Source organism: Anolis sagrei, chromosome 5 (assembly GCF_037176765.1).
Source record: "Anolis sagrei isolate rAnoSag1 chromosome 5, rAnoSag1.mat, whole genome shotgun sequence".
NCBI classification, from domain to species: Eukaryota; Metazoa; Chordata; class Lepidosauria; order Squamata; family Dactyloidae; genus Anolis; species Anolis sagrei.
This window is the reverse complement of record NC_090025.1, coordinates 17,539,519-17,563,959: the sequence shown is the minus strand read 5'-3', so window position 1 is coordinate 17,563,959 and position 24,441 is coordinate 17,539,519. Positions and strand designations below refer to the sequence as shown.

Sequence of the window (24,441 nt, the reverse complement as noted above, 5' to 3'; positions counted from 1 at the left end):
GTGCGAGGAAAGGCTGGCCGGATCCAAGATGGCGGCTCTTCGCTGCTTTTCGCGGCTGAGAAGGTCGCTTCGTGCCCAAGGAGGCTCGGTTCGTTTCCCGCCAGCCACGCTCTGGATTTTATCCGACCCGGATGGACCCCACGGCCCTTTCTGTCCTTCTAAATCGAGATTGCAACCCGCCCGGACGCTTTCAGCAGCAGCTTTGGTCCGAGCGGCTCCCGGTCCCATTCAGCCCTATCTCCGCCTCATGAGGCTGGATAAGCCCATTGGTGAGTCGGCTTGTCAATCAATCGTGCTGGACCAATGAGACTCCGTTCCGCGAGGGAGGTCTCCGCCCCCTTAGTTTTCCTCTTCTCTTTGGATGAAGAAGGAGAAACTGAATGGGAAAATTATGTGTTGCTATTGTGTGTTGTCCAAGGCTTTCATGGCCGGAATCACTGGGTTGCTGTGAATTTTCCGAGCTCTTTGGTCATGTTCCAGAAGCATTCTCTTCTGACATTTCGCTTACATCTACGGCAGGCATCCTTCGAAGAGAATACTTATAGAATCATAGAATCGAGTTGGAAGAGACCTCATGGGCCAACCAGTCCAACCCCCTGCCAAGAAGCAGGAATATTGCATTCAAATCACTCCTGACAGATGGCCATCCAGCCTCTGCTTAAAAGCTTCCAAAGAAGGAGCCTCCACCACACTCCGGGGCAGAGAGTTCCACTGCTGAACGGCTCTCACAGTCAGGAAGTTCTTCCTCGTGTTCAGATGGAATCTCCTCTCTTGTAGTTTGAAGCCATTGTTCCGCATACTTGTCTCCAGGGAAGCAGAAAACAAGGTTGCTCCCTCCTCCCTGTGGCTTCCTCTCACATATTTATACATGGCTATCATATCTCCTCTCAGCCTTCTCTTCTTCAGGCTAAACATGCCCAGCTCCTTAAGCCGCTCCTCATAGGGCTTGTTCTCCAGACCCTTGATCATTTTAGTCAAGGCCCTCCTCTGGACACATTCCAGCTTGTCAATATCTCTCTTGAATTGTGGTGCCCAGAATTGGACACAATATTCCGGGTGTGGTCTAACCAAAGCGGAATAGAGGGGTAGCATGACTTCCCTAGATCTAGACACTATGCTCCTATTGATGCAGGCCAAAATCCCATTGGCTTTTTCTGCCGCCACATCACATTGTTGGCTCATGTTTAACTTGTTGTCCATGAGGACTCCAAGATCTTTTTCACGCGTACTGCTCTCGAGCCAGGCATTGCCCCCCATTCTGTATCTTTGCATTTTGTTTTTCCTGCCAAAGTGGAGTATCTTGCATTTGTCACTGTTGAACTTCATTTTGTTAGTTTCGGCCCATCTCTCTAATCTGTCAAGATCGTTTGTTGATGGCCATGTTGTTGTTGTTGTTCATTCGTTCAGTCATTTCCGACTCTTCGTGACCTCATGGACCAGCCCAAGCCAGAGCTTCCTGTCGGCCGTCACCACCCCCAGTTCCTTCAAGGTCATTCCAGTCACTTTAAGGATGCCATCCATCTTTGAGGATGAGCTCCCTCTATCAGTTCCAGCTCCTCATGCAGGGACATGAGAGAAGCCTTCCACAAGGATGCATTAAGCCTGGCTGCTTCCTGTCTGGACAAGATGGATCCTCTCACCTCTGCAGGAGTCTACCTTAAATCATGTAGCTGTGGACAAGTCTACATAGGGACCACCAAACGCAGCACCCAAACACAAATCAAAGAACATGAAAGGCACTGCAGATTAATCCAACTAGAGAAGTCAGCCATAGCAGAGCACTTGATGAACCAACCTGGACACAGCATATTATTTGACAACATAGAAATGCTGGACCACTCTCACAACCACCATGTCAGACTACACAGAGAAGCCATTAAAATCCACAAGCATGTGGACAATTTCAACAGAAAGGAGGAAACCATGAAAGTGAACAAAATCTGACTATCAGTATTTTTTTAAAGAAACGTTTAAAATGTGAGTAAATAAAGAACAACACTCAGAAAACAGGGTAACAATCAGGGCCCATAAACACCTCCCAACCAAGGATTCCCCAGGCAAGAAGTAGCCAGGCTTTGAATGCCCAAGTTGTAGGAGAAAGATAAACTCAGAAAAAAAAATTGTATTGTCGAAGGCTTTCATGGCCAAAATCACTGGGTTGTTGTAGGTTTTTTCGGGCTATATGGCCATGTTCTAGAGGCATTCTCTCCTGACATTTCGCCTGCATCTATGGCAAGCATCCTCAGAGGTAGTGAGGTCTGTTGGAATTAGGACAATGGGTTTATATATCTGTGGAATGACCAGGGTGGGACAAAGAACTCTTGTCTGTTGAAGCTAGGTAAGAATGTTTCAACTGACCACCTTGATTAGCATTTGATGGCCTGACAGTGCCTGGGGCAATCTTTTGTTGAGAGGTAATTAGATGTCCTTGTTTGTTTCTTCTCTATTGTTTTGCTGTTGTAATTTTAGAGTTTTTTTAATACCGGTAGCCAGATTTTGTTCATTTTCATGGTTTCCTCCTTTCTGTTGAAATTGTCCACATGCTTGTGGATTTCAGTGGCTTCTCTGTGTAGTCTGACATGGTGGTTGTTAGAGTGGTTCAGCATTTCCGTTCTCAAATAATATGCTGTGTCCAGGTTGGTTCCTCACTACCTCTGAGGATGCTTGCCATAGATGCAGGCGAAACGTCAGGAGAGAATGCCTCCAGAAAATGGCAATATAGCCCGAAAAAACCTACAACAACCCAAAAGTTTTTTTAATTTTGTTTTATTTATTTACATTATAGATACCATGGACAATTTTCTATACCTAGAACACAGCGAAGAGCCAGTCTTTGTAGCAGCTACACTATAGACAACTAGAATATGCCGCTTCAATGCTATAGTCTTTTGCTATCATTTCCTACATGTGGTGCACTGGGCATTACTTTCTCTTGCTGTAGTACAGGTGTAACAGCAGAGGGGGACAAAGTATGGCTTATTCCATAGCAGATCTGCCAGATCAATTTTGGTGAAAACATTGATCCCCAGCACATTCTCTAGAAATATAGCTCAACCAATGTTGTTACCACACTGTAACCAACTAGGTTTCTCATCCTGTACCAAAGCATCTGCACAAACAGACTTTCTTCCAAGTGATATTTTAAGTTGCTGCTATGTTCATATCAGAGTAAGGTAGCAGTTACTGTACCACAATTTCTCCTAGTCCTACAGATGTGATAGGATTTGGTTCTTTTATGTGTGTGTGTGTATGTGCTGTTAGAGTTTATTATTGTTTGTATATGTGTTAGTTTCTTTCATTTGTAATGATTTTTAAAAACATGAAAGAAATTGTACGTTGGAGCTTATTTTGAAGATGTTTTAGAAATAATTTATTTTGCTTCCTTTTTCACTATTTTATTTTATTTTATTGGCTGTGAACTATTTTCTGTTTGCTATGTAGTTATGTCACATTATTTGGATGTGTCTGTTTCTGTACCAGAGTTCCTCAATATTTATGGTTTTGACGTTTGTGGATTTGATTAAAAATGTACTCCCTAGGATTTGTTCATTCCTCCAATGTGATTTTATGCTCAGCTTCCAGTGGAAGTTGGCCATAGAGTCATCTTGGAATATTTCAAAATTGTTAGAGAAGTGTTCTCTCGAGCTCACAGTTTTTCAGTTTCATGGGAGTCATATGAATGTTTAAGTTTAGCTGTATTTCATTTTGTCTTTGACCTCCAGAGGGAGTGAATCATCTACATGAATAATTATGGCTATAGCATTATGAATAATTATTTAACGAATACATATTTCAGTTATGCATTACAAAAATATTGTAAAGTCTTATACGTTTTAAAAAGTAGTTACAATTTAAATTATAATCAAATATAGAACATGGCCATATAGCCCAAAATAACCTACATCAATCCTATAATCAAATAATTATAAAGTTATGTTTTTCTTGGTCTTGGATGTGGTCTTTCTTTCCAAATCAGACATCTACATTCCAGTTATGCTGTTAACGAACAAAATGTTTGCATAGTGATGTGCCAGAAAGCAAAACAAGTTGAAAGAAAACCAAAGTAAGAAATTACTGGCTTCTATACATATGGATTGCTTTATGTGCCTCCATCCTAATCCATTTTGCAATTTATATTTTAGGGACATGGCTGCTATACTTACCTTGCACTTGGAGTATAGCCCTGGCAGCAGAACCAGGCTGTTTACCCTCCTGGAACATGCTACTCCTCTTTGGCACTGGTGCAGTACTGATGCGTGGAGCTGGCTGTACAATTAACGACATGTGGGATCGGGACTATGACAAAAAGGTAGAGAGGACTTGAAAAGAACAGGCAGGCTCATTATGGTTGCTCAGTAAGTAAATGACATTTTTGTAAAGCAGTTCCTTTACTTACCCTTGAAACATATTCTCCAACTGGTGCAGAAATCCTTCCGTAATCTTCTAGCTACTTTTAAAATGTTCTGGTTTCTCTCTCTTTTTCTTTCCTCCTTAGTCCTCAGCTTTCTGTAAACTGAATCCACAAGGGATTGGGGTAACTGTCCTCTTCTTCTCCTGTTGGCTATAACATTATCAGCATTGTGAATGTAATTGGCAATATGGCCATGAGTTGGACAGATTGGACCAGGGCAGAATGAGGCTATGAGTGCTACCATCATAATGGGCTGTTAGTGATACCTTTGCATATAAAAACTTACTGACCTATTTTGCAAATAATACCAAGTCACAACTTTGCAAGAACCAGCTTCCCTTCCTTCTCTGGAGAAACAACTTCAAAAACTTGCTGACAACAAGTTAAAAACACACACTAGAATTTGGAAAAGTTTTTTTATTATTATTACATCATCTAGAATTCCATGGCCAATGTAATCCTTGCTGATGATGGGATTTGGGAATTGTACTCCAAACAAAGAAATACCCTTCCCCAAGCTCTGGGTAATGCTAAAAAAAATAACCTGTACGCCAGGTTTAGATTAACCACAGTTTGCTATTCCATCTGAAACAAACTGCACTTAATCCTTACTGTGTTTACTAAAAGCAATTCAACTTCACAGTCTGGAGAAGAGTATGTTGAAATGGGAAGTCATATTGAAATAACCTTAGAGTTGGCACATATAAGATGGAGTGAGATTCTTTTAGGTTGCTCTGTAGAGAAGTACACAAATCAATGTATTCATACTATAAGAAGATATTTGACCTATTTCCTGTCTGTCAGAGCTGTCCAACAGCAAAATAGTGTTAGATTCTTCTTTGTGTATTCCTGTATGGCAACGGGATTGAGTAGATGGCCCTTGCAGTCCCTTTCAAAACTTTGGTTCCATGATTTTAACTTTGGTTTGACATTGACATTTCTTCTAATCTATAGATGAAGTTAGCTAGCTTTCCCAGGTTCAGACATCAGAATAATCCAGAGTTTTGAAACTCCTCCCTGCAGTTCAATTGGAAGGGAAAGTGTGACCACACAAGTTTTATGCATCTTCACAAAATGAAACCATGGTTAGTGTACAAATACACATAGCTAGTGTTTCCACTGTACTACATACGAGGGGTATTTTTAAATTAAGGTCCGTTGGAACATAAGTACACAACGAAAGTTTATTTCAAAAACGTAAATTTATTTTCAGAAAGTACATACTTCACTCTATTTTTCGACATAGTTGCCAAGTTTGTTCAAACACTTATCATACCTCTGAACCAATTTTAAAATACCCTCTTCATAAAAACTTGCCGCCTGCTCCGATAACCAAATCGTCTGTAATCAAAGAAGGGCGACTGGAGCAGTCCTCATCATGGACGTTGTCATGGCCATCTTTGAATTGTCGTACCCACTTACGCACTTTGCTTTCACTCATAACAGTATCACCGTACACTTCACAAATCTGTCGATGAATTTCTGCAGCAGGCAGGTTCCTTGCTGACAAAAACCGTATCACTGAGCGAACCTCACATGCGGCGGGTGAGTTGATAGTCTTAAACATTATTAAAGCACAGAACAGAGCCGTACAAGTTAGCTACAGAGCGGAAACGGAGCACAGTTGTTCCCGAGGCATGCCAGTACACGACACACGTGCTCGTTGCGGTATGCGCACGAACTACTAGTGTCTACAACAAAACGGACCTTACTTAAAAATACCCCTAGTACATTGACAGGGGGATACAATGCATTAGAAAACCAAATTGACTTAAATACCTTGAAAGTCTATATTTTCTCAGTTATATTATGTCAGTTAGTAATACAGTCAATAACTGAAATAATTTGCTGTGTTTTAGGTTGAGAGAACTGCAAGTCGGCCACTAGCAGCTGGAGAGATTTCAAGTTTTCATTCTCTGGTTTTTCTTGGGGGACAGCTTAGTCTGGCCTTATGTGTCCTGTTATGTTTGAATTATTATAGGTAAGTTGAAAACGAATGGGCCCCTTTTAGCATACTAATAAATTGAGAAGGTTAATGACATAGTCTGCCATATATGAGAAACTGTTTTGGCCTCAACTTGTTTTTAATTAGTTATGTTATGTATATAATTGTTTTATATACAGCTGTATTTAAAATCAATCTTTGTATTACACAGCTAACTGTTGCTGTTTGTCAGCTTAATATTATGTATATTTTTTAAGGAAATGAATAGTTGGTTGTTTAGGGCGTTTCTGTCTAGGCTGCCTTCGTGGGGCGTGGGTTTTGGAATCATTTTGACCGAGACATGAATGCAGAAAAAGTTGCATTTGAATTGATATGTGTGGATTTTTTTTTTTTTTAAAAGAAATATTTGGTTTAGGTAATGTTTTCTCAGATCCTAGCAGCAAAGGCAGAAAAATCAGGCTAAGTGTGAAGAATTGCATTCATATCCATTTCACTGGAAAGGAAAATGGTTGTGATTGTACTTTGCTGTATTTCAGTTATAAATTGCTAGCATATCTACCTGGTGTTGCACAGGTGTCATAAGGACCGCTGCCCCCCTGATTTCATCCCTTTTTTCTCTTTCACTCCCATCATACCTTTTCTCCTTTCCTTTCTCTTCCTTCCTTCTCTCCTCCCCCCCCTTTTCTTTTTTGTCCTTTCCTTTCCCTTCCTTCCTTTCCCCTTTCTCCCTTCTCCAGCTCTGAGAGAGCCTACCTCACAATGTACCCATGGCAACATGACTCTCTTTGTGGCTCTCTCTGTCCTTCCTCCCTTTCCCTCATACACACCCCACCTTTCTTTCCCAGTGACATCACAGAGGGACACTGGATAGTCACCTAATGACTGCCTTTGTGGTACAAACAAACATATAGATATACATACATACTTTGACTGACTGACAGATTATTATGGGAAAGGTATGCTAGTAATAAAATAAGTAGCAATGGGTTTTTTAAATAATAAAATTAAGATGTGTTAAAATTTATATCTTCTATACGTATAATAAAAGTGAAAATATGTATATGTTATATGGCTGGGGTGTTCACTTACACAGACAAGCCTCCACAAACAGCTGTCGCTCCCACCATTCAGGAGACCCCAGTGGCCCACCCTCCAATGAAATTGCAGGTTATAGTGAGCGCCATTAACGTGTCCAAGAGCCCTGCCGATGTCCTCCACTAATGCCATCCTGCCCACCACCCAAGTGAAGGCTTTCATTGGGGACAATTCCTACTAGATTTTATGTTTTTCTCTCCACCACGGGCATCCCAGTGGTCCTTTCTCTCTCCATTGGTGTGGAATTTGCATGATCCTACCCACTTCCTCTCCCTTAACCCTTTCCTACTCTATGGCACACAACAAACAGAAAGAAATTGATCGGCAACTGACCATACTGGAAGGTTTTGGGGGACTGACTCAACGTGATGGAAGTTGTAGTTCACTCTGCACAGACATGGATCTAGACCACATTTGGCACACAGAACCCCCATGAGCAAATACTGAAGAGGCTTGGGGAGGAAGTTGACCTTGATTTATAGGAGTTGTAGGTACTGGGATGTATAGTTCACTTGCAATCAAAGAGCATTCTGAACCTCACTAGCAATGGACCTGGATCTAACTCGTCACACAGATCCCCCATGACCAACAAAAAATACTGGAGGTCTTTGAGGTGATTTAAAGGAGGAAGAGTTCACCTAGATCCAGAGAGAACTGTGAATGAATCAGGACCAAACTCAGCACACAGACCGAACATGGCCAAGTTTGAATTTTTGGGAATTGCAGTTCACCCACAGCCTTATGCATTTTCTAATGGGAACATTCATTAAAAAAAGAAAAAAAAGAAGCAAAGATTGATTTTTTCTAATAAATAACATTAGAAATCGCCAAAATGACCTAACATCCAAAAACAAACAATGCATTTTTCAAATAACCCAGGCATTGCCAGGACCCCAAGCTAGTTATAATAATAAAAAAGTCTAGGTACTGACCCTTAATTACCCAAAACTGCTTGATATATACGCAACAAGTAGTACCAGCACCTTTGAGAAAATCAGGTGACCTATTGGGTTCCTTTAAATTGTTTCCTACTTATGACAACACTAAAACATGCCTAAAGTCAGATAGGCAAATCTATTGTGGGGTTTTCTTGGGGAGGTTTGTTCAGAGGTGGTGTGACTTTGCCTTGCATGGCCTGGATCTCTCACATGACTTGAAGAAATACGAAAATATTTTGGAAAAATTCCTTGCTATGTAAAGCAGGTCATTGGCATGTAATATTGAGGCGGGACATAGCTAACTCACTGAAATGCTGAACAGGAATACTTTATACTACAACATTATGTTGCAGTCATCACTTTTGAGTATAATTAAATTTAGCCTAGATTGAATAATGTTGTTGTTCTCATAGCTCTGAACAGCAAACATGAAGCTGATCCATTTGATCTTTCCAAGACCTCTGTGAGTTACATCAAGCTGAGACCTTGAGGCCCCCAAATAAATATCAAGACTGAGCAATGTGAGAAATGAGGTGTCCCTGTTCAAAGTCTAATACTGGCTGAGATCCCACATGCAATGCACAGAGACTAACCAATTAAATACTGTAGATGAGTCTCCACTATCCAACCTCCTCCTTTTTCCAGGGCTCGATAGCTACAAACAAGAAAGCTTTTTGTGCATCTTAAAAGAAAATAATATACATGTGTATTGTCGAAGGCTTTCATGGCCGGAATCACTGAGTTGTTGTAGGGTTTTTTGGGATATATGGCCATGGTCTAGAGGCATTATCTCCTGACGTTTTGCCTGCATCTATGGCAAGCATCCTCAGAAGTAGTGAGGTTTGTTGGAACTAGGAAAAAGGGTTTATATATCTGTGGAATGACCAGGGTGAGACACCGGGATTGTGGCGCAGCTGGCTGAGTGTCAGCTGCATTAAGATCACTCTGACCAAAAGGTCATGAGTTCGAAGCCAGCCCGGGCTGGAGTGGGTGTCCAGCCATTGTGTAGCCCGTTGTCGACCTTTGCAACCCGAAAGACAGTTGCATCTGTCAAGTAGGAAAATAAGGGACCACCTTGTGTGGGAGGCTTAATTTAACTAATTTATGAGGCCATAAAGAAAAAGACTCCGGGGAATGTGGAATGCGGAAGAACTTCATCAGTGTCGTTGATGGACGATGAAAAGCAGCAGCTCCCCTGGCGGCCAGAAAAAAGTTAAATAGCCTTGGTGTATTTGTGTGTTAAATGTTGTTTGTCAAACTGGCATTGAATGTTTGCCATATATGTGTTGACTGTAATCCGCCCTGAGTCCCCTGCGGGGTGAGAAGGGCGGAATATAAGAACTGTAAATAAATAAATAAATTGTCTGCTGGAGCTAGGTGTGAATGTTTCAACTGACCACCTTGATTAGCATATAATGGCCTGACAGTGCCTAGAGCAAACTTTTGTTGAGAGGTGATTGAATGTCCTTGTTTGTTTCCTCTCTGTTGTTTTGCTGTTGTAATTCTAGAGTTTTTTTAATACTGGTAACCAGATTTTGTTCATTTTCATGGTTTCCTCCTTTTTGTTGAAATTGTCCACATGCCTGTGTATTCGTTTCTGGAATTCCACTGATTCTTAAATTCCATGTGCAGTTGCAGATTGCCCAGGTCCTTCAGATTAGATTGTAGAGTTAACTTTAGTGATTTTGTTTACTTGACCTTTCTATGAGATGGCCTTCTCTTACTAATTTATCTGTGTTTGATAGCCTTGTAGTCAGAGAAGTCAGAAGAAACTGTTTCATAATGGTTTTAAAGAGGCAGAAAGGTGTCTTTGGAGCGGGTCTGTCCTTTCCCTAATGAATTGAGTAATTGCTGATGTTATTACTGTTCTACCTTCCTTAAGTTTTGCTTGTTTTGCTGTAATGTAAGACAAATTGAGCTAGAATAAGACAATCTTTTTCTTTAACCACCTCCACCCTCCCTGAGTAGGCTGCGTACCTCACAGAAAAATGTGGGATGGATTAAATTTAGTGTATTTTGATTATAGTTCTCAATGGATATGTAATACCTAGATGTAGGACTTCTCATTTTAGTTCACCATACCTGTTTGGTAACCTCACCCCTCCCATTTACTGAAATTTTAGAAAATGACTTGACATGCCAGCCCCCACTAGCAATCCTCCCCCCTACTTTACTGCATTTTTTATTGAGAAACATCTGTTCAAGAAAAAAAAGAAAGAGAAATCATTTTAGGAAAGATTTATCAAGAAATAGCTTCAATGTGCCACGAGGAACCTTCTATCTAGCTATATTTGGTCTTCCCCAGATTTCTTGGGTCAAGTAAGACACAATAAAGTAGCTTTTGGGGAAGCAAAGTGTGTGCATTCAGATTTATCAGAAATACTTATTTTCTTGCTTCACAGTATTGCTTTAGGAGCTGCTTCCTTATCACTTGTGGTGACTTACCCCCTTATGAAGAGAATAACGTACTGGCCACAGCTGTTCTTGGGTGAGTTGTTCTAGTCCAGAAGTTTCATTTTCATAAATATGGATTGTTCATACTGGCTTAACTCTCGTTCAATTCAGAAGTTTAAATATGTACTTATTAATCATGTGAAGAGAGGGGGTGTGCTACTTCTTCTCACTTCACTGTCATTTCTGTCACCTTCATTATGTTTGGAAGGTGAAAGGTCTGAACCAAAGAGCCTCTGCTACATGGAGACATTCTCCTTGCAATTTAGAATCCCGGAAAACTACCTGGAGAACCTTAGCAGATATAGGAAGCTCTCCTTTTCAGACTTCTCACTATTCATACTTCTGGAGGCAGTGGAAAGGACAATGGGAGGAGTGGTACTGACACACTCAATCTCATCATGTGTTACGCTCCCTCAAAAAACTCAAAATAAGACTTTTGTGTGGAATTGTAGTCAAACTGTTTAAGGCAGGCATCCTCAAACTGCGGCCCTCCAGCTGTTTGGGCCTCCAACTCCCAGAAGCCATAACAAGCTTGTTCAGTTGTCAGGAATTCTGGAATTTGAAGGCCCAAACAGCTGGAGGGCCACAGTTTGAGGATGCCTAGTTTAAGATCTCCTATGCGTTACAAAACATTGTGTCCCATAGCAACGCAAAAATAATTGGACAATGTAATCTTTAGAGCTGAGTTTTGCCTAGAGCAGGGCTTCTTAAACTTCTCCACTTCTGACCCCTTCCACTCAAGAAATGTGAACTTGGGTATATGTGTGTGTGTGTGCGTGTGTGTATACTGCCCCTCTCAGCCTTCCGGTGACTCGAGGCAGTTTACAAGGCAAAAATTCAATGACACCAAGGACACAATTACAATATACAATATATGTATATAAAATAGGTATAAAATCAGCTGTTTACTGATAATAAATCAACATTTGCAAGGCTTGCTAAATAGGATGGTTTTCCTTTTTACGAAGAACAGCTGAAGCATCTTCAGAATTCACTGTAAACACGGCACAACAGATTTGTGTAAATGTCTAAAACAGCCATGAGGTGACATTCAGGAATCTTTTAATATTTCCAGTTTTTTCGGTTTAGAACTCTCCATACTGTTGCCCTTTTTAATAAACCACCTACCACTATGTTGACTGAGCAAAATGTAAGCTTTCCGTACCCTTTAGTTGTTATTTGGAAGAAGGAATGTTCAGTGCAGTTTTTTCCAACATCCAGTTTATAGTAATGAATGACACATTGCTGGCCAAACTTCACCCTTTTGCCCAGCCATTGAAAGTAAGCTGTACCTTTGTGTCTTTCGCATTTGCTTATCATAAAATGCTGCCGCACATGCACACAAGGTTCAGAAATGGGAGTGCCAGAAATGTAATAATACCTTTCCTGTTTCAAATTACCTTCCTTGTGCGTAAATCTGACTCATTTGGAGGATGTACTACGAAAAAATTGCACTATTTTTCCACAGAGTTCCAACAGCGTTGGAACACTGTGGGGATATTCCACCTGAAAACCCTTTTTTCACCTGGAGTCCCTGTTTTAGAATTCTGGATTAGGATATGTTTCTTCCAGAAATATGAATAATTCTTTCTTCCTTCAGAAACTATCAGTAACGATAACTGGAAGCCCGATTCATATGCCTCCCTGTGCGCCTGTTTCAGAGCTTTGAATAGTTACAATTTTGGGGTTACAATTTCCAGAATGTTGTTTTGAAAAAACACTATTCAAAATCATCTCTTTCCCAGTCTTTAATTTCTCACGAGGATGGAATATTGTGAGCTTAAGGTGGCATACTGAAGCACTCAAAAGAACGTGCTACCTTTCCATCCATCTGTGGATGCAAGTGGAAATATATATCCTACACAATTTAGAGAGGGCTTGTGGTATGTGGTTTCCCTCTTTAGTTTATAACATAAAGGCTATAAAAAGTCATACACTTTTACTAGTAAATCTTATCCTACAATAAAACCATATGTCTTACATTTGCTATGAGGTCATTTTGTTTTCTTGCTTCAGAATTGCTCAATTTAAAAATAAATCTGTAATCCTCAAAGTAAACTCTTAAAGTAAACTTATATCTAAGTGCCTTGCGCTTAGACCTCATATCTAGATTTCAAACTTTTTTTTTTAAACCTGGGTATTAGGTCAGTGTTACATTCCAGTCTTTCTTTCAGGCCTTACCTTCAACTGGGGAGCCTTACTTGGCTGGTCTGCTATTCAAGGCTCTTGCAACTGGTCTGTTTGCTTGCCACTCTATTTCTCAGGGGTTTTGTGGACATTGACGTACGACACTATTTATGCTCACCAGGTAATGTAGCTTTCTTATTCCTTAATAGACCTTTGAAATAAGGGCTAGTGCTGAGTGGCTTTGATAAATTATGCTGCTTTGATATTATTGTTTCTGTTCAGCTTGGAAATGAGTTTTAAATTGTGTTTGCTTGAACAACTTTAGAGTTGTTTCCATTGTTGCTCTTTTTCTGCTCTTGTAAACCTGATGTATTTGGATATAAAACCAAACTTTTTTTTAAGCAAACACTATCTGTGTGTATTTGGAGTTTTTTATTCTGCTTATGAGTTTCCCTGACTCTTCTTGATAATGTGAACATTCAATAATACATAGTCATACCTTTCCCCCCAATTTGGGAACAATGATTCCTAACCTCATTAGTAGCTCAAGCTGTCCATAAACAAAAATACTAAGATCAAAGTGCCTTGCTCATGTTCATCTTATGTTAAACCGATGATAACTTGGTAAACAAAAACTGTGCTACTATCCCCTCTTTGCAAATGGGAGGGTGTGGATGAGAACTAAACGGTTTCACAATTGCCCCAACTTTGAGGGAATCGTGGGGTCCTCCAGATCTTGTTGGACTGTCAGTCCCAGCAACACTAGACTAAAATGAAAGGCAAGGAATGCTGTAAGTTGCAGTCCAACAATATTTGCACAATCATATCATTCCCCAGCTTAATTGCAATGGAATGTGTTATCCTAAGCTGGTTTGTTTAACAAAGCTAGTTTCATATACTATCTGTTGAAATTGCTGTTTTCCTTTCGGACGAGCCATATTAATATTAATTTTGTCACATTTGGAATGCATAACAAGCAACAGTAAAGCTAAAACATGCTGTTGACAATTGTACCCCAATTCTGTAATCTTGCCTCTATATATACCATTTTGTCCTTCATATTGTTCTATATTATTCAGTCCGTCCTATATTCAGAAGAGGGAGGAAGTGCAACTGGGCCATCTTACTAAATGTTTTGCAACCTTTCATTGTAGGACCGAAGGGATGATCTTGCCATAGGGGTGAAATCCACAGCGCTCCGGTTCAGGGAAAACACCAAACAGTGGCTCAGCGGTTTCAGCTCCTTGATGCTTTTGGGACTCACTGTGACAGGAATTAATTGTGACCAGACTTTCCCATACTATGCATCTGTGACTGCTGTTGGATTGCACTTGGCTCGGCAGGTTAGTCACAAGTTTTGGTGCCTATTTATATCATTCCTTCAAACACTGGCTTATTTATTTGTTGTGTCAAGGCAACCAGTCAATTATATTACATTTCTAACAGAACAAAGCAAACAAACAGACAAAATACAAAATTTGCGAGTTTGGTAGTTGATTAAATGTCCTTTGACCAGTATGTGGCCACTTGGAGTGCTTCTGGTGTTGCTGCAAGAAGGTCTTCCATTGTGCATGTGGCAGGGCTCAGGTTGCATTGCAGCAGTGGTTTGCTCCTCTCCACACTCGCATGTCGAGGATTCCACTTTGTAGCCCCATTTCTGAAGGTTGGCTCTGCATCTTGTGGTGCCAGAGCGCAGTCTGTTCAGCGCCTTCCAAGTCGCCCAATCCTCTGTGTGCCCAAGGGGGAGTCTCTCATTTGGTATCAGCCATTGGTTGAGGTTCTGGGTTTGAGCCTGCTACTTTTGGACTCTCGCTTGCTGAGGTGTTCCAGCGAGTGTCTCTGTAGATCTTAGAAAACTATTTCTAGATTTAAGTCATTGATGTGCTGGCTGATACCCAAACAGGGGATGAGCTGGGGATGTCTCTGCCTTGGTCCTTTCCCTATTGGCTGCTACTTCCCGGCTTAAACCTGGCTTAAACCTAGTTTAAATTCCTAACCATCTCACTGCTGCATGTTAATGAAATGCCAGCTGTGTTTTATAATCCGTGTACACTCGAGTATAAGCCGACCCAAATATAAGCTGAGGCACCTAATCTTACCACAAAAAAAATGAGAAAACTTATTGAGTATTGAGTATAAGCCAAGGGCGAGAAATGCAGCAACTACTCGTAAATTTCAAAATAAAACTAGATACCAATAAAATTACATTAATTGAGGCATCAGTAGGTTAATTTTTTTGAATATTTAAAGTATTTCAGAGAAAAACAGTAAACTAGCTCTATACGTGAAAAAGTATGGCAAACAAAAACAATGTGGTATCAACAATGACTTAATAATAATAATAACAACAACAAAACTTCATTTGTATTCCGCCCTATCTCCACATGGGGACTCTGGCCAGTTTCTAGCATAGTAACAGACAAACATTAAATGCCCATATAAACAATGCAGAGCTAGATATAGATCTATAATTATCTATACTAATTTCACATATGCATTTCCCCCTGAAACGTTTGCAAATCCTCTCTGTATATGTTCATTTCCCTCCTGCAATATTTGCAAACCCTATATATCTATGTTTATATCTATCTAGACATCTCTCTCTCTATATATGTGTGTGTGTGTTCATTTCCCCTGCAATATTTGCAAGCCCTATATATCTATATTAATATCTATCTAGACATGTCTATATATATATTTGTGTGTGCATTTCTCCCCGTAATATTTGCAAACCCTATAAATCTGTATTCATACACATCTATCTAGACATCTCTCTATATATAGATAATTATATCTATATAGGATTTGCAAAGACTTGCAAACATGTGAGGGGAAAATTCATATATAAAATATTATATATATATATATATATATATATATATATACACACACACACACACACACACACACACACACACACACACACACATATACATACACACAGAGATATACACTTTGACTAGGCGGTTCACTTGCGAATTATCCCGACCTTATCTAAGCTCTGGCACTTTAGTTGTCCCTTTCCTGTACTTATGACACTTTAATAGCCAAGGGAATTACCCTGGCAACCCAGCCCTCTGATTATTGCACTTTCCCTCGGCTCTCCAAAGGAATCATTGCAATTACTCTGAGCCCAAACCCAGTTTCAACTTGGTCAGCCAGGGTATTGTTTTTATGATGTTAATTGATTTTTATGTGAGTAGATCAATAGGTACCACTTTATTGGGAAGGAGCCCCCGGTGGCGCAGTGGGTTAAACCCCTGTGCCAACAGGACTGAAGACCGACAGGTCGCAGGTTCAAATCCAGGGAGAGGCGGATGAGCTCCCTCTATCAGCTCCAGCTCCTCGTGCGGGGACATGAGAGAAGACTCCCACAAGGATGATAAAACATCAAATCATCCAGGTGTCCCCTGGGCAACGTCCTTGCAGACGGCCAATTCTCTCACACCAGAAGCGACTTGCAGTTTCTCAGGTCGCTCCTGACACGACCAAAAAAAGTGGGAAGGTAACAGCACTCCATGCAGTCATGCCGGCCACATGACCTTGGAGATGTCTATGGACAATGCTGGCTCTTTGGCTTAGAAATGGAGATGAGCACCATCCCCCAGAGTTGGACACGACTAGACTTAATGTCAAGAGGAAACTTTTACCATTACCTTAAAGTTATGATTAAATGCAGAAACTATATTTGAATCTTTTAAAATAAACTCCAAAAGTGTTCTGAAGCTATAATTTTGAAGCTAAAATTTTTAAAGCAAAAGGGCTGTTTTATAAGGAATTTGAGGAGAGGATATGGTTGACATATTGTTGCTCTGGTTTACAATAATCTCTATAAACCTCTGTCTCCTTCCCCAGATATACACACTAGACATTCACAGTCCTGAAGATTGCTGGAAAAAGTTTTCTTCCAACCGTACAGTCGGACTCTTACTGTTTATAGGAATTGTATTTGGAAACTTACAGAAAACGAAAAACACAGACGATGTGAGGAAACCCTTAGAGAGCAGTTCAAAAGAAATGAATGCCGATTTACAGGAAAAATAATGAAGATGCCATAAAAAGTGTGCACAGTGTAAAGAGATTTCTTCATATTTAATATACATGGCGAAAGAAGACATGTTGAAAAGACTATATATTTTTGTACCTTTAAAGTTATTATTGTCAATACGGGATCTTGGAAAACAATCAGCTGTTTCGAGAACTTAATTGCAAAAATATCGATGGGTGTGAAGTCTAAAGGCCTGTGTTGTAAACCTTGTAAATTATCATGGCTGTGAGCAATTCCCTGTTTGTGGAAAATAATGTTTGCAATGCTGTGACTCAGAAACTGTTTTGTATATAACAACTATGCATTCACTTATTTAAAACTAAAATATGTAGTGACTGTCAACAAGGTGACATTTGGTTCCTTGATGTTTTCATTTGGAATACATTGAGTGTCCTACATACGTACTACTGATTAATATTGATACTTTGTTTGGTTTATATCTCACTCAGGACAGTGGTTCGTTTGCAATCAGTGAGGACGATATTAAATATAATGTTGCGTTGGCTAATAAGTGATAAAGGTCTCTGTCTTTACCAATTTCTGTTTACATTTTACAGCTTTTCTTTTGAGTCAAAGAAATCTTAAACTTTGAGGAGTCAAAGCAATAAGAGGTCAAACCCTTTCTAGAAGATATAAACTCCCCCCCATTCTTTCAACTTTCAAGTACAATACGTACATTTTGTATACAACAGGTACATTTCATGTTCCTTCTCCCCCTGATAAACTGTATTTCACTGCAAATGGCAATGAGAGCTTAACTTTCCACAAGCCTTTTGTTTCTGGAAAAAATGCATCTTTAGTGTAATCTGATACCAAGCCAAGGGTCCCCTGGTTGTGCAGTGAGTTAAGCCACTGAGCTGCTGAACTTGCTGACCGAAAGGTCGGCGGTTCGAATCTGGGGAGGGGGTGAGCTCCCGCTGTTAGCCCCAGCTTCTGCTAACCTAGCAGTTTGAAAGCATGCAAATGTGAGTAGATCAATAGGTACCGCCTTGGTGGGAAAGTAACAGTCATGCTGTCCACATAATCTTGGAGGTGTCTACCATCAACGCTGGCTCTTCGGCTTAGAAATGGAGATTAGTACCACCTCCAGAGTCGGACACGACTAGATTTAACGTCAAGGGAAAACCTTTACGTTTAATGCAAATCCGATGCAATCTTGGCTTCTGTCTTTCCTTGGAATCTATTATTCTTCCAATTTTAAAATGAACCAATCATGAGATGATCAGATTTTGCTTTTATAAGTAATGATATGAATGAGCTGTTGTTTTTCTCTTCCGTTTGTACAAGTTGCAAACCAAGCTGGGGGACCGCAGTTAACTGTGGTTACATACCTTTCAACTACGATATCTGAGCAAACTTTGAAATTGATCTGCAAATCTGCAAATGGTTCATAGAGGGAGATATGTTCAGACCTCTTTATTGTGGTCTAAAGAGGTTACTTACATTTATGTTCCTTTGTAGAGACATTATCACATTTCTCTCATACCTGTGCGACCCAGCAGCGCCAACTGTTGCCTTAAGAATCTTAAATTAAGGTTGCTCAAACAATAACCATATACCCAAGAAAAAAACCAAAGTGATGCTCTAGCTGCCTGATGATTTCATTTATTCAGAACAGACTTTCAGCACCAAAATCTCTTAATTGAAAAGGACAAGATTAAAAGCTCACAATTTAGCATCAGGGCAGATATATTTATCGCTTTAAGTGCTTTTGTTGTTGGGTGTCTTCATGTTGTTTCTGACTTACAGTAATCATAAGAGGTTTTCTTAGGCTAATCGTGTGTGACTTACCCAAGAATTTTTATAGCTGGGTGGCAATTTGAACCCTGTTCTCCAGAGTCATAGTCCAAAACCATGCTGGCTCCAGTGAAGAGATTACTTTAGCTAAAAGCAACAATCTGCTTCCTCTCAGGTACCCTTCGTATAGCATCTCAGAGCTAAGTATTTTATGCTTGATGAAAGGATAAGAGGATTAATTAATCCTGAGCTATTATGTAGTTAGTGGTTGGTATAGTAATTTGTTCTTTGCTTTGCGAGCCAACCATAGTTTCAGTGAGACTGCTATCCCAGTGTTTCAGTAGCATGAAACAGTGTAGGGCCTTTAAGGACCGAGCTCAGGACATTTCACATTTTATATTAATTTTAATTTTTATTTTCATGTCAGGAGTGACTTGAGAAACTGCAAGTCGCTTCTGGTGTGAGACAATTGGCTGTCTGCAAGGACATTGCCCAGGGGAAGCCCAGATGTTTGATGTCTTACCATCCTTGTGGGAAGCCTCTCTCATATCTCTGCATGGGGAGCTGGAGCTGACAGAGGAAGCTCAATCCACTCTCCCCAGATACAAACCGCTGACCTGTTGATCAGCAATCCTACCAGCCCAAGGGTTTAACCCATTGCGCCACAGAGGGCTCAATTCATTTTGATGATAGAATCATAGAGTTGGAAGAGACCTCATGGGCCATCCAGTCCAACTCCCTGCCAAGAAACAGGAAAATTGTATTCAAAGCACCTCTAACAGATGGCCATTCAGCCTCTGTTTAAAAGCCTCCAAAGAAGGAGCCTCCACCACACTCCGGGGCAGAGAGTTCCAGTGCTGAACAGCTCTAAATAAATCCAAGGCATTTTAATTTATTTTTGAAGAATGTATTTAATTTATTGTCGAAGGCTTTCATGGCTGGAATCGCTAGGTTCTTGTGGGTTTTTTCAGGCTATAGGGCCATGTTCTAGAGGCGTTTCGCCTGCATCTATGGCAAGCATCCTCAGAGATAGTGAGGTCTGTTGGAAATAGGACAGTAGGTTTATATATCTGTGGAATGGCTGGGGTGGGGCAAAGGGCTCTTCTCTGCTAGAGCTAGGTGTGAATGTTTCTGAACCACTGACCACATAGGGAAGCTGATGAAGAAACACAACATACAAACAATCTACAAACCCACCAAGAAAATCCAACAAATGCTACGTTCAGCAAAGGACAAGAGGGATCCTCTCTCTTCTGCAGGAGTCTTCTGTATACCATGCAGCTGTGGACAAGTCTACATAGGGACCACCAAACGCAGCATTGCTCAAACATGAATCAAGGAACATGAAAGGCACTGCAGACTACTTCAACCAGAGAAGTCAGCCATAGCAGAGCACCTGATGAACCAGCCTGGACACAGCATATTATTTGAGAACACAGAAATGTTGGACCACACCAACAACCACCATGTCAGACTACACAGAGAAGCCATTGAAATCCACAAGCATGTGGACAATTTCAACAGAAAGGAAGAGACCATGAAAATGAACAAAATCTGGCTACCAGTATTAAAAAACTCTAAAATTACAACAGCAGAACAGCAGAGAGGAAACAACCAGGCACATCTTAACACCTATCAACAAAAGATTTTCCCAGGCTCAGCCAGGCCTTCAATGCTAATGAAGGTGGTCAGTTGAAACATTCACACCTAGCTCTAGCAGAGAAGAGCTCTTTGCCCCACCCCAGCCATTCCACAGATATATAAACCCACTGTCCTATTTTCAACAGACCTCACTACCTCTGAGGATGCTTGCCATAGATGCAGGCTAAACGTCAGGAGAAATGCCTCTAGAACATGGCCCTATAGCCCAAAAAAACCCACAAGAACCTAATGTATTTAATTGCCTAAGTCCAGATATAAATCCCAATTAAAGTAGAACCAGTGAAGTGGTAGAAAATTGTTAAGTGAGCATTTTGATGATTCAGTGCGTCCATTCTAAGTTGGAACTAATTAGATTTAGGCCTATATATTTTATTGGCTGCTTTCTTGTACGTCATTCCGGTAGCCTGGATATAAATAAATAAATATAAATAAATAAATACATCTAGTAATAATGTGCCTCACCCCATCGCCCACACCGCCGAAGCTCTCCAGCATAATGAGATTATATATTGCCCAATCTTTCTTGGAAGTAATTTTTGTCTGAGGAGTGGCAGGTGCATTCTTCCAGGAGTCGCAATGATGTCACTACATCCCTGGGAATTTCTTCCACTGGGTTTGTACAATTTCCTGGAGCGCTTAACTAGTTTTCTTGTTGAAGCTGATCAAAGCAGGTGTGCTGTCTTGTAAAAAAAAAAAACATGAAAACATGATACACCCTTTGCTGTTTGCAGAGAGGTGTAAATTTGCTCTATTGATTCCTTTTATGCCTTTCTCTCTGTTTGCCTTGGTGTCACATGGCACACCTCATCAGTCACCTCATCGGTAATATCTCTTTAAGTGGATGATGATTTCATCACCTTTCACAACCTTTTAGCCATTGCTTTTACATCATTCCCTACCTCCGCCCCCTCACATACAATAATAAATGCAACACATTGTCAATGGAACATCAGATTATCAAATCTTATGTTTCGACCTCCCTTGCTTCCACTGATGCATCAATGAAGACCTTTTAGCATCAAAAGGAATGCCAATTAGGAATTCCTGTTCTAGCTCTACTGCCTGCCAAGGAGCTGGAGATCTCCATTCATATCCAGATGTTTTCATTACTGAATTTTTCAAGTCACACTTTATTTATTTATCGTGTCAGGAGCAAACCAAAACAGTTGTATTGCATTAGAAAACAGACAAACAAACAAACAAACCACAAAGTTTGCAGACTTGGTATTCTATTAAATGTCCTTTGACCAGTAGCTGGCCACTTAAAGTGCCTCTGGTGTTGCTGCAAGAAGGTCCTCCATTGTGCATGTCACAGGACTCAGGTTGCATCGCAGTAGGTGGTCTGTGGTTTGCTCTTCTCCACACTCACATGCTGTGGATTCCACTTTGTAGCCCCATTTCTTAAGGTTGGCTCTGCATCTCATGGTGCCAGAGCGCAGTCTGTTCAGCGCCTTCCAAGTTGCCCAGTCTTCTGTGTGCCCAGGAGGGAGTCTTTCATTTGGTATCAGCCATTGATTGAGGTTCTGGGTTTGAGCCTGCCACTTTTGGACTCTCGCTTGCTGAGGTGTTCCAGCGAGTGTCTCTGTAGATCTTAGAAAACTATTTCTTGATTTAAGTCACACCTGAAACCATATGAATTGCATACATTGAAGGCTGTTCCTGTATGCCAATGGTTCTCAACCTGTAGGTCCTCAGGTGTTTTGGCCTACAATCAAGGGTGGCTCAACCCATTACGCAAAGTAAGCATTTGCAGTATAGTTTATTTTGCCCAGGGGCGCTCTTGAGGCACTCTTGGGGGAAAATAGACCTTGACATATGCGAGTTGTAGTTACTGGGATGTATAGTTCACCTACAATCAAAGAGCATTCTGAACTCCACCAGTGATGGAATTGAACCAAATATGGCACACAGAATGCCCACAACGAACAGAAAATATATATCAGTGATTGGTTGGGGGGGGGGGGGGCAAATACTGTTTGCTTACCGTTGAAAATTACCTAGGGCCGCCTCTGCCTGCAATTCCCATACTCCCAGCCAGTTTACCAGCTGTTACCATTTCTGGGAGTTGAAGGCCAAAACATCTGGAGACCCAAAAGTTGAGAACCACTGCTGCAAGCAGTTCTCCATTACACTATTTGATCAATAAATGTCAGGAACAGCCCCAGGATCAAGTAACCCTACATATATATACATATACACCAAAGGAAAGTCAATGGTGGTTTATGTATACATTATTTCTTTTACACTTTTAACCTTGAAAGAAACATTTGAAATGTTTTAAGTTGTTGCCTGGCAAGAGCAAGAAATGGCGACATTATTGACAAGGTATGCCCATAATACGAGTATAGCTGACGCGATCTCAGCTATACCATATAAATGCTGCTTGGGAGATATTTTTAACTGAAGATATCAAACATTGACTTTCTGTGTGCAGAAATGTGTAGTTTCAGACAGGGACAGCTTTCCTGTGGGGAGGATTCTGCATTTCCTTGTACGAACTTCACATCTTTTGTGCAATGAAAGAGTTGTTATGGAAAAAGTCTACTAGAACAAAATGTCTCCACTTAGTCATTCTGATTTATCGAACTAGTTTTTAATAGGAGATTGATAACACAATCTCCTACATATATTTGATATACTATAAAAAATTCCCAAAATAGACAGGTAAAGGATTTCTCCTGACATTAAGTACAGTTGTGTCCGACTCTTAGGGGTTGTGCTAATTTCTAAGCTAGAGCCAGCGTTGTCCGTAGATGGCTCCAAGGGCACGTGGTCAGCATGACTGCATGGAACACTGCTACCTTCCTGCTGGAATGGAACCTATTGCTCTACTCACATTTGCATGTTTTCAAATTGCTAGGTTGGTGGAAGCTGGGGCTAACAACAGGAGCTCCCCCCCACTCTTCGGATTCAAACCACTGACCTTTCGGTCAGCAAGTTAAGCAGCTCAGGTTAGCTGTTCAGGTTAGACCACACCTGGAATATTGTGTCCAATTCTGGGCACCACAATTCAAGAGAGATGTTGACAAGCTGGAATGTGTCCAGAGGAGGGCGACTCAAATGATCAAGGGTCTGGAGAACAAGCCCTATGAGGAGCGGCTTAAGGAGCTGGGCATGTTTAGCCTGAAGAAGAGAAGGCTAAGAGGAGATATGATAGCCATGTATAAATATGTGAGAGGGAGCCACAGGGAGGAGGGAGCAAGCTTGTTTTCTGCTTCCCTGGAGACTAGGACACGGATCAATGGCTTCAAACTACAAGAAAGGAGATTCCATCTGAACATGAGGAAGAACTTCCTGACTGTGAGAGCTGTTCAGCAGTGGAACTCTCTGCCCCGGAGTGTGGTGGAGGCTCCTTCTTTGGAAGCTTTTAAACAGAGGTTGGATGGCCATCTCTCAGGGGTGATTTGAATGCAATATTCCTGCTTCTTGGCAGGGGGTTGGACTGGATGGCCCATGAGGTCTCTTCCAACTCTTTGATTCTATGATCCACCTGAACATTAGGAAAAAGACTTCCTGTCTGTGAGAGCTGTTCAGCAGTGGAACTCTCTGCCCCGGAGTGTGATGGAGGCTCTGTCTTTGGAGGCTTTTAAACAGAGGCTGGATGGCCATCTCTCAGGGGTGATTTGAATGCAATATTCCTGCTTCTTGGCAGGGGGTTGGACTGGATGGCCCATGAGGTCTCTTCCAAATCTTTGATTCTATGATCCACCTGAACATTAGGAAAAAAACTTCCTGACTGTGAGAGCTGTTCAGCAGTGGAACTCTCTGCCCCGGAGTGTGATGGAGGCTCCGTCTTTGGAGGCTTTTAAACAGAGGCTGGATGGCCATCTGTCAGGGGTGCTTGAATGCCATTTTCCTGCTTCTTGGCAGGGGGTTTGACTGGATGGCCCATGAGGTTTCTTCCAACTCTATGATTCTATGATTTTGGTGCTTAATTTGTAAAATCATAATTTGATGTTTAATAGGCTTTTCCTTAAGCCTTCCTTATTATCCAACATTTTTGCTTATCCAATGTTCTGCTGAT

At 40.9% G+C, this 24,441-nt stretch overlaps 1 protein-coding gene across 1 annotated transcript; it reads left to right on the top strand.

Moving 5' to 3' along the window:
* On the top strand, nucleotides 1-17,537 carry COQ2 (coenzyme Q2, polyprenyltransferase). Its single transcript, XM_060779304.2, has 7 exons — nucleotides 1-269; nucleotides 4,143-4,309; nucleotides 6,271-6,392; nucleotides 10,792-10,877; nucleotides 13,018-13,151; nucleotides 14,125-14,313; nucleotides 16,826-17,537. Exons 1-7 carry the CDS (start codon nucleotides 29-31, stop codon nucleotides 17,012-17,014), a joined length of 1,128 nt encoding a protein of 375 aa, XP_060635287.2. The 5' UTR covers nucleotides 1-28; the 3' UTR covers nucleotides 17,015-17,537.
* Nucleotides 17,538-24,441: the final 6,904 nt, after the last annotated feature.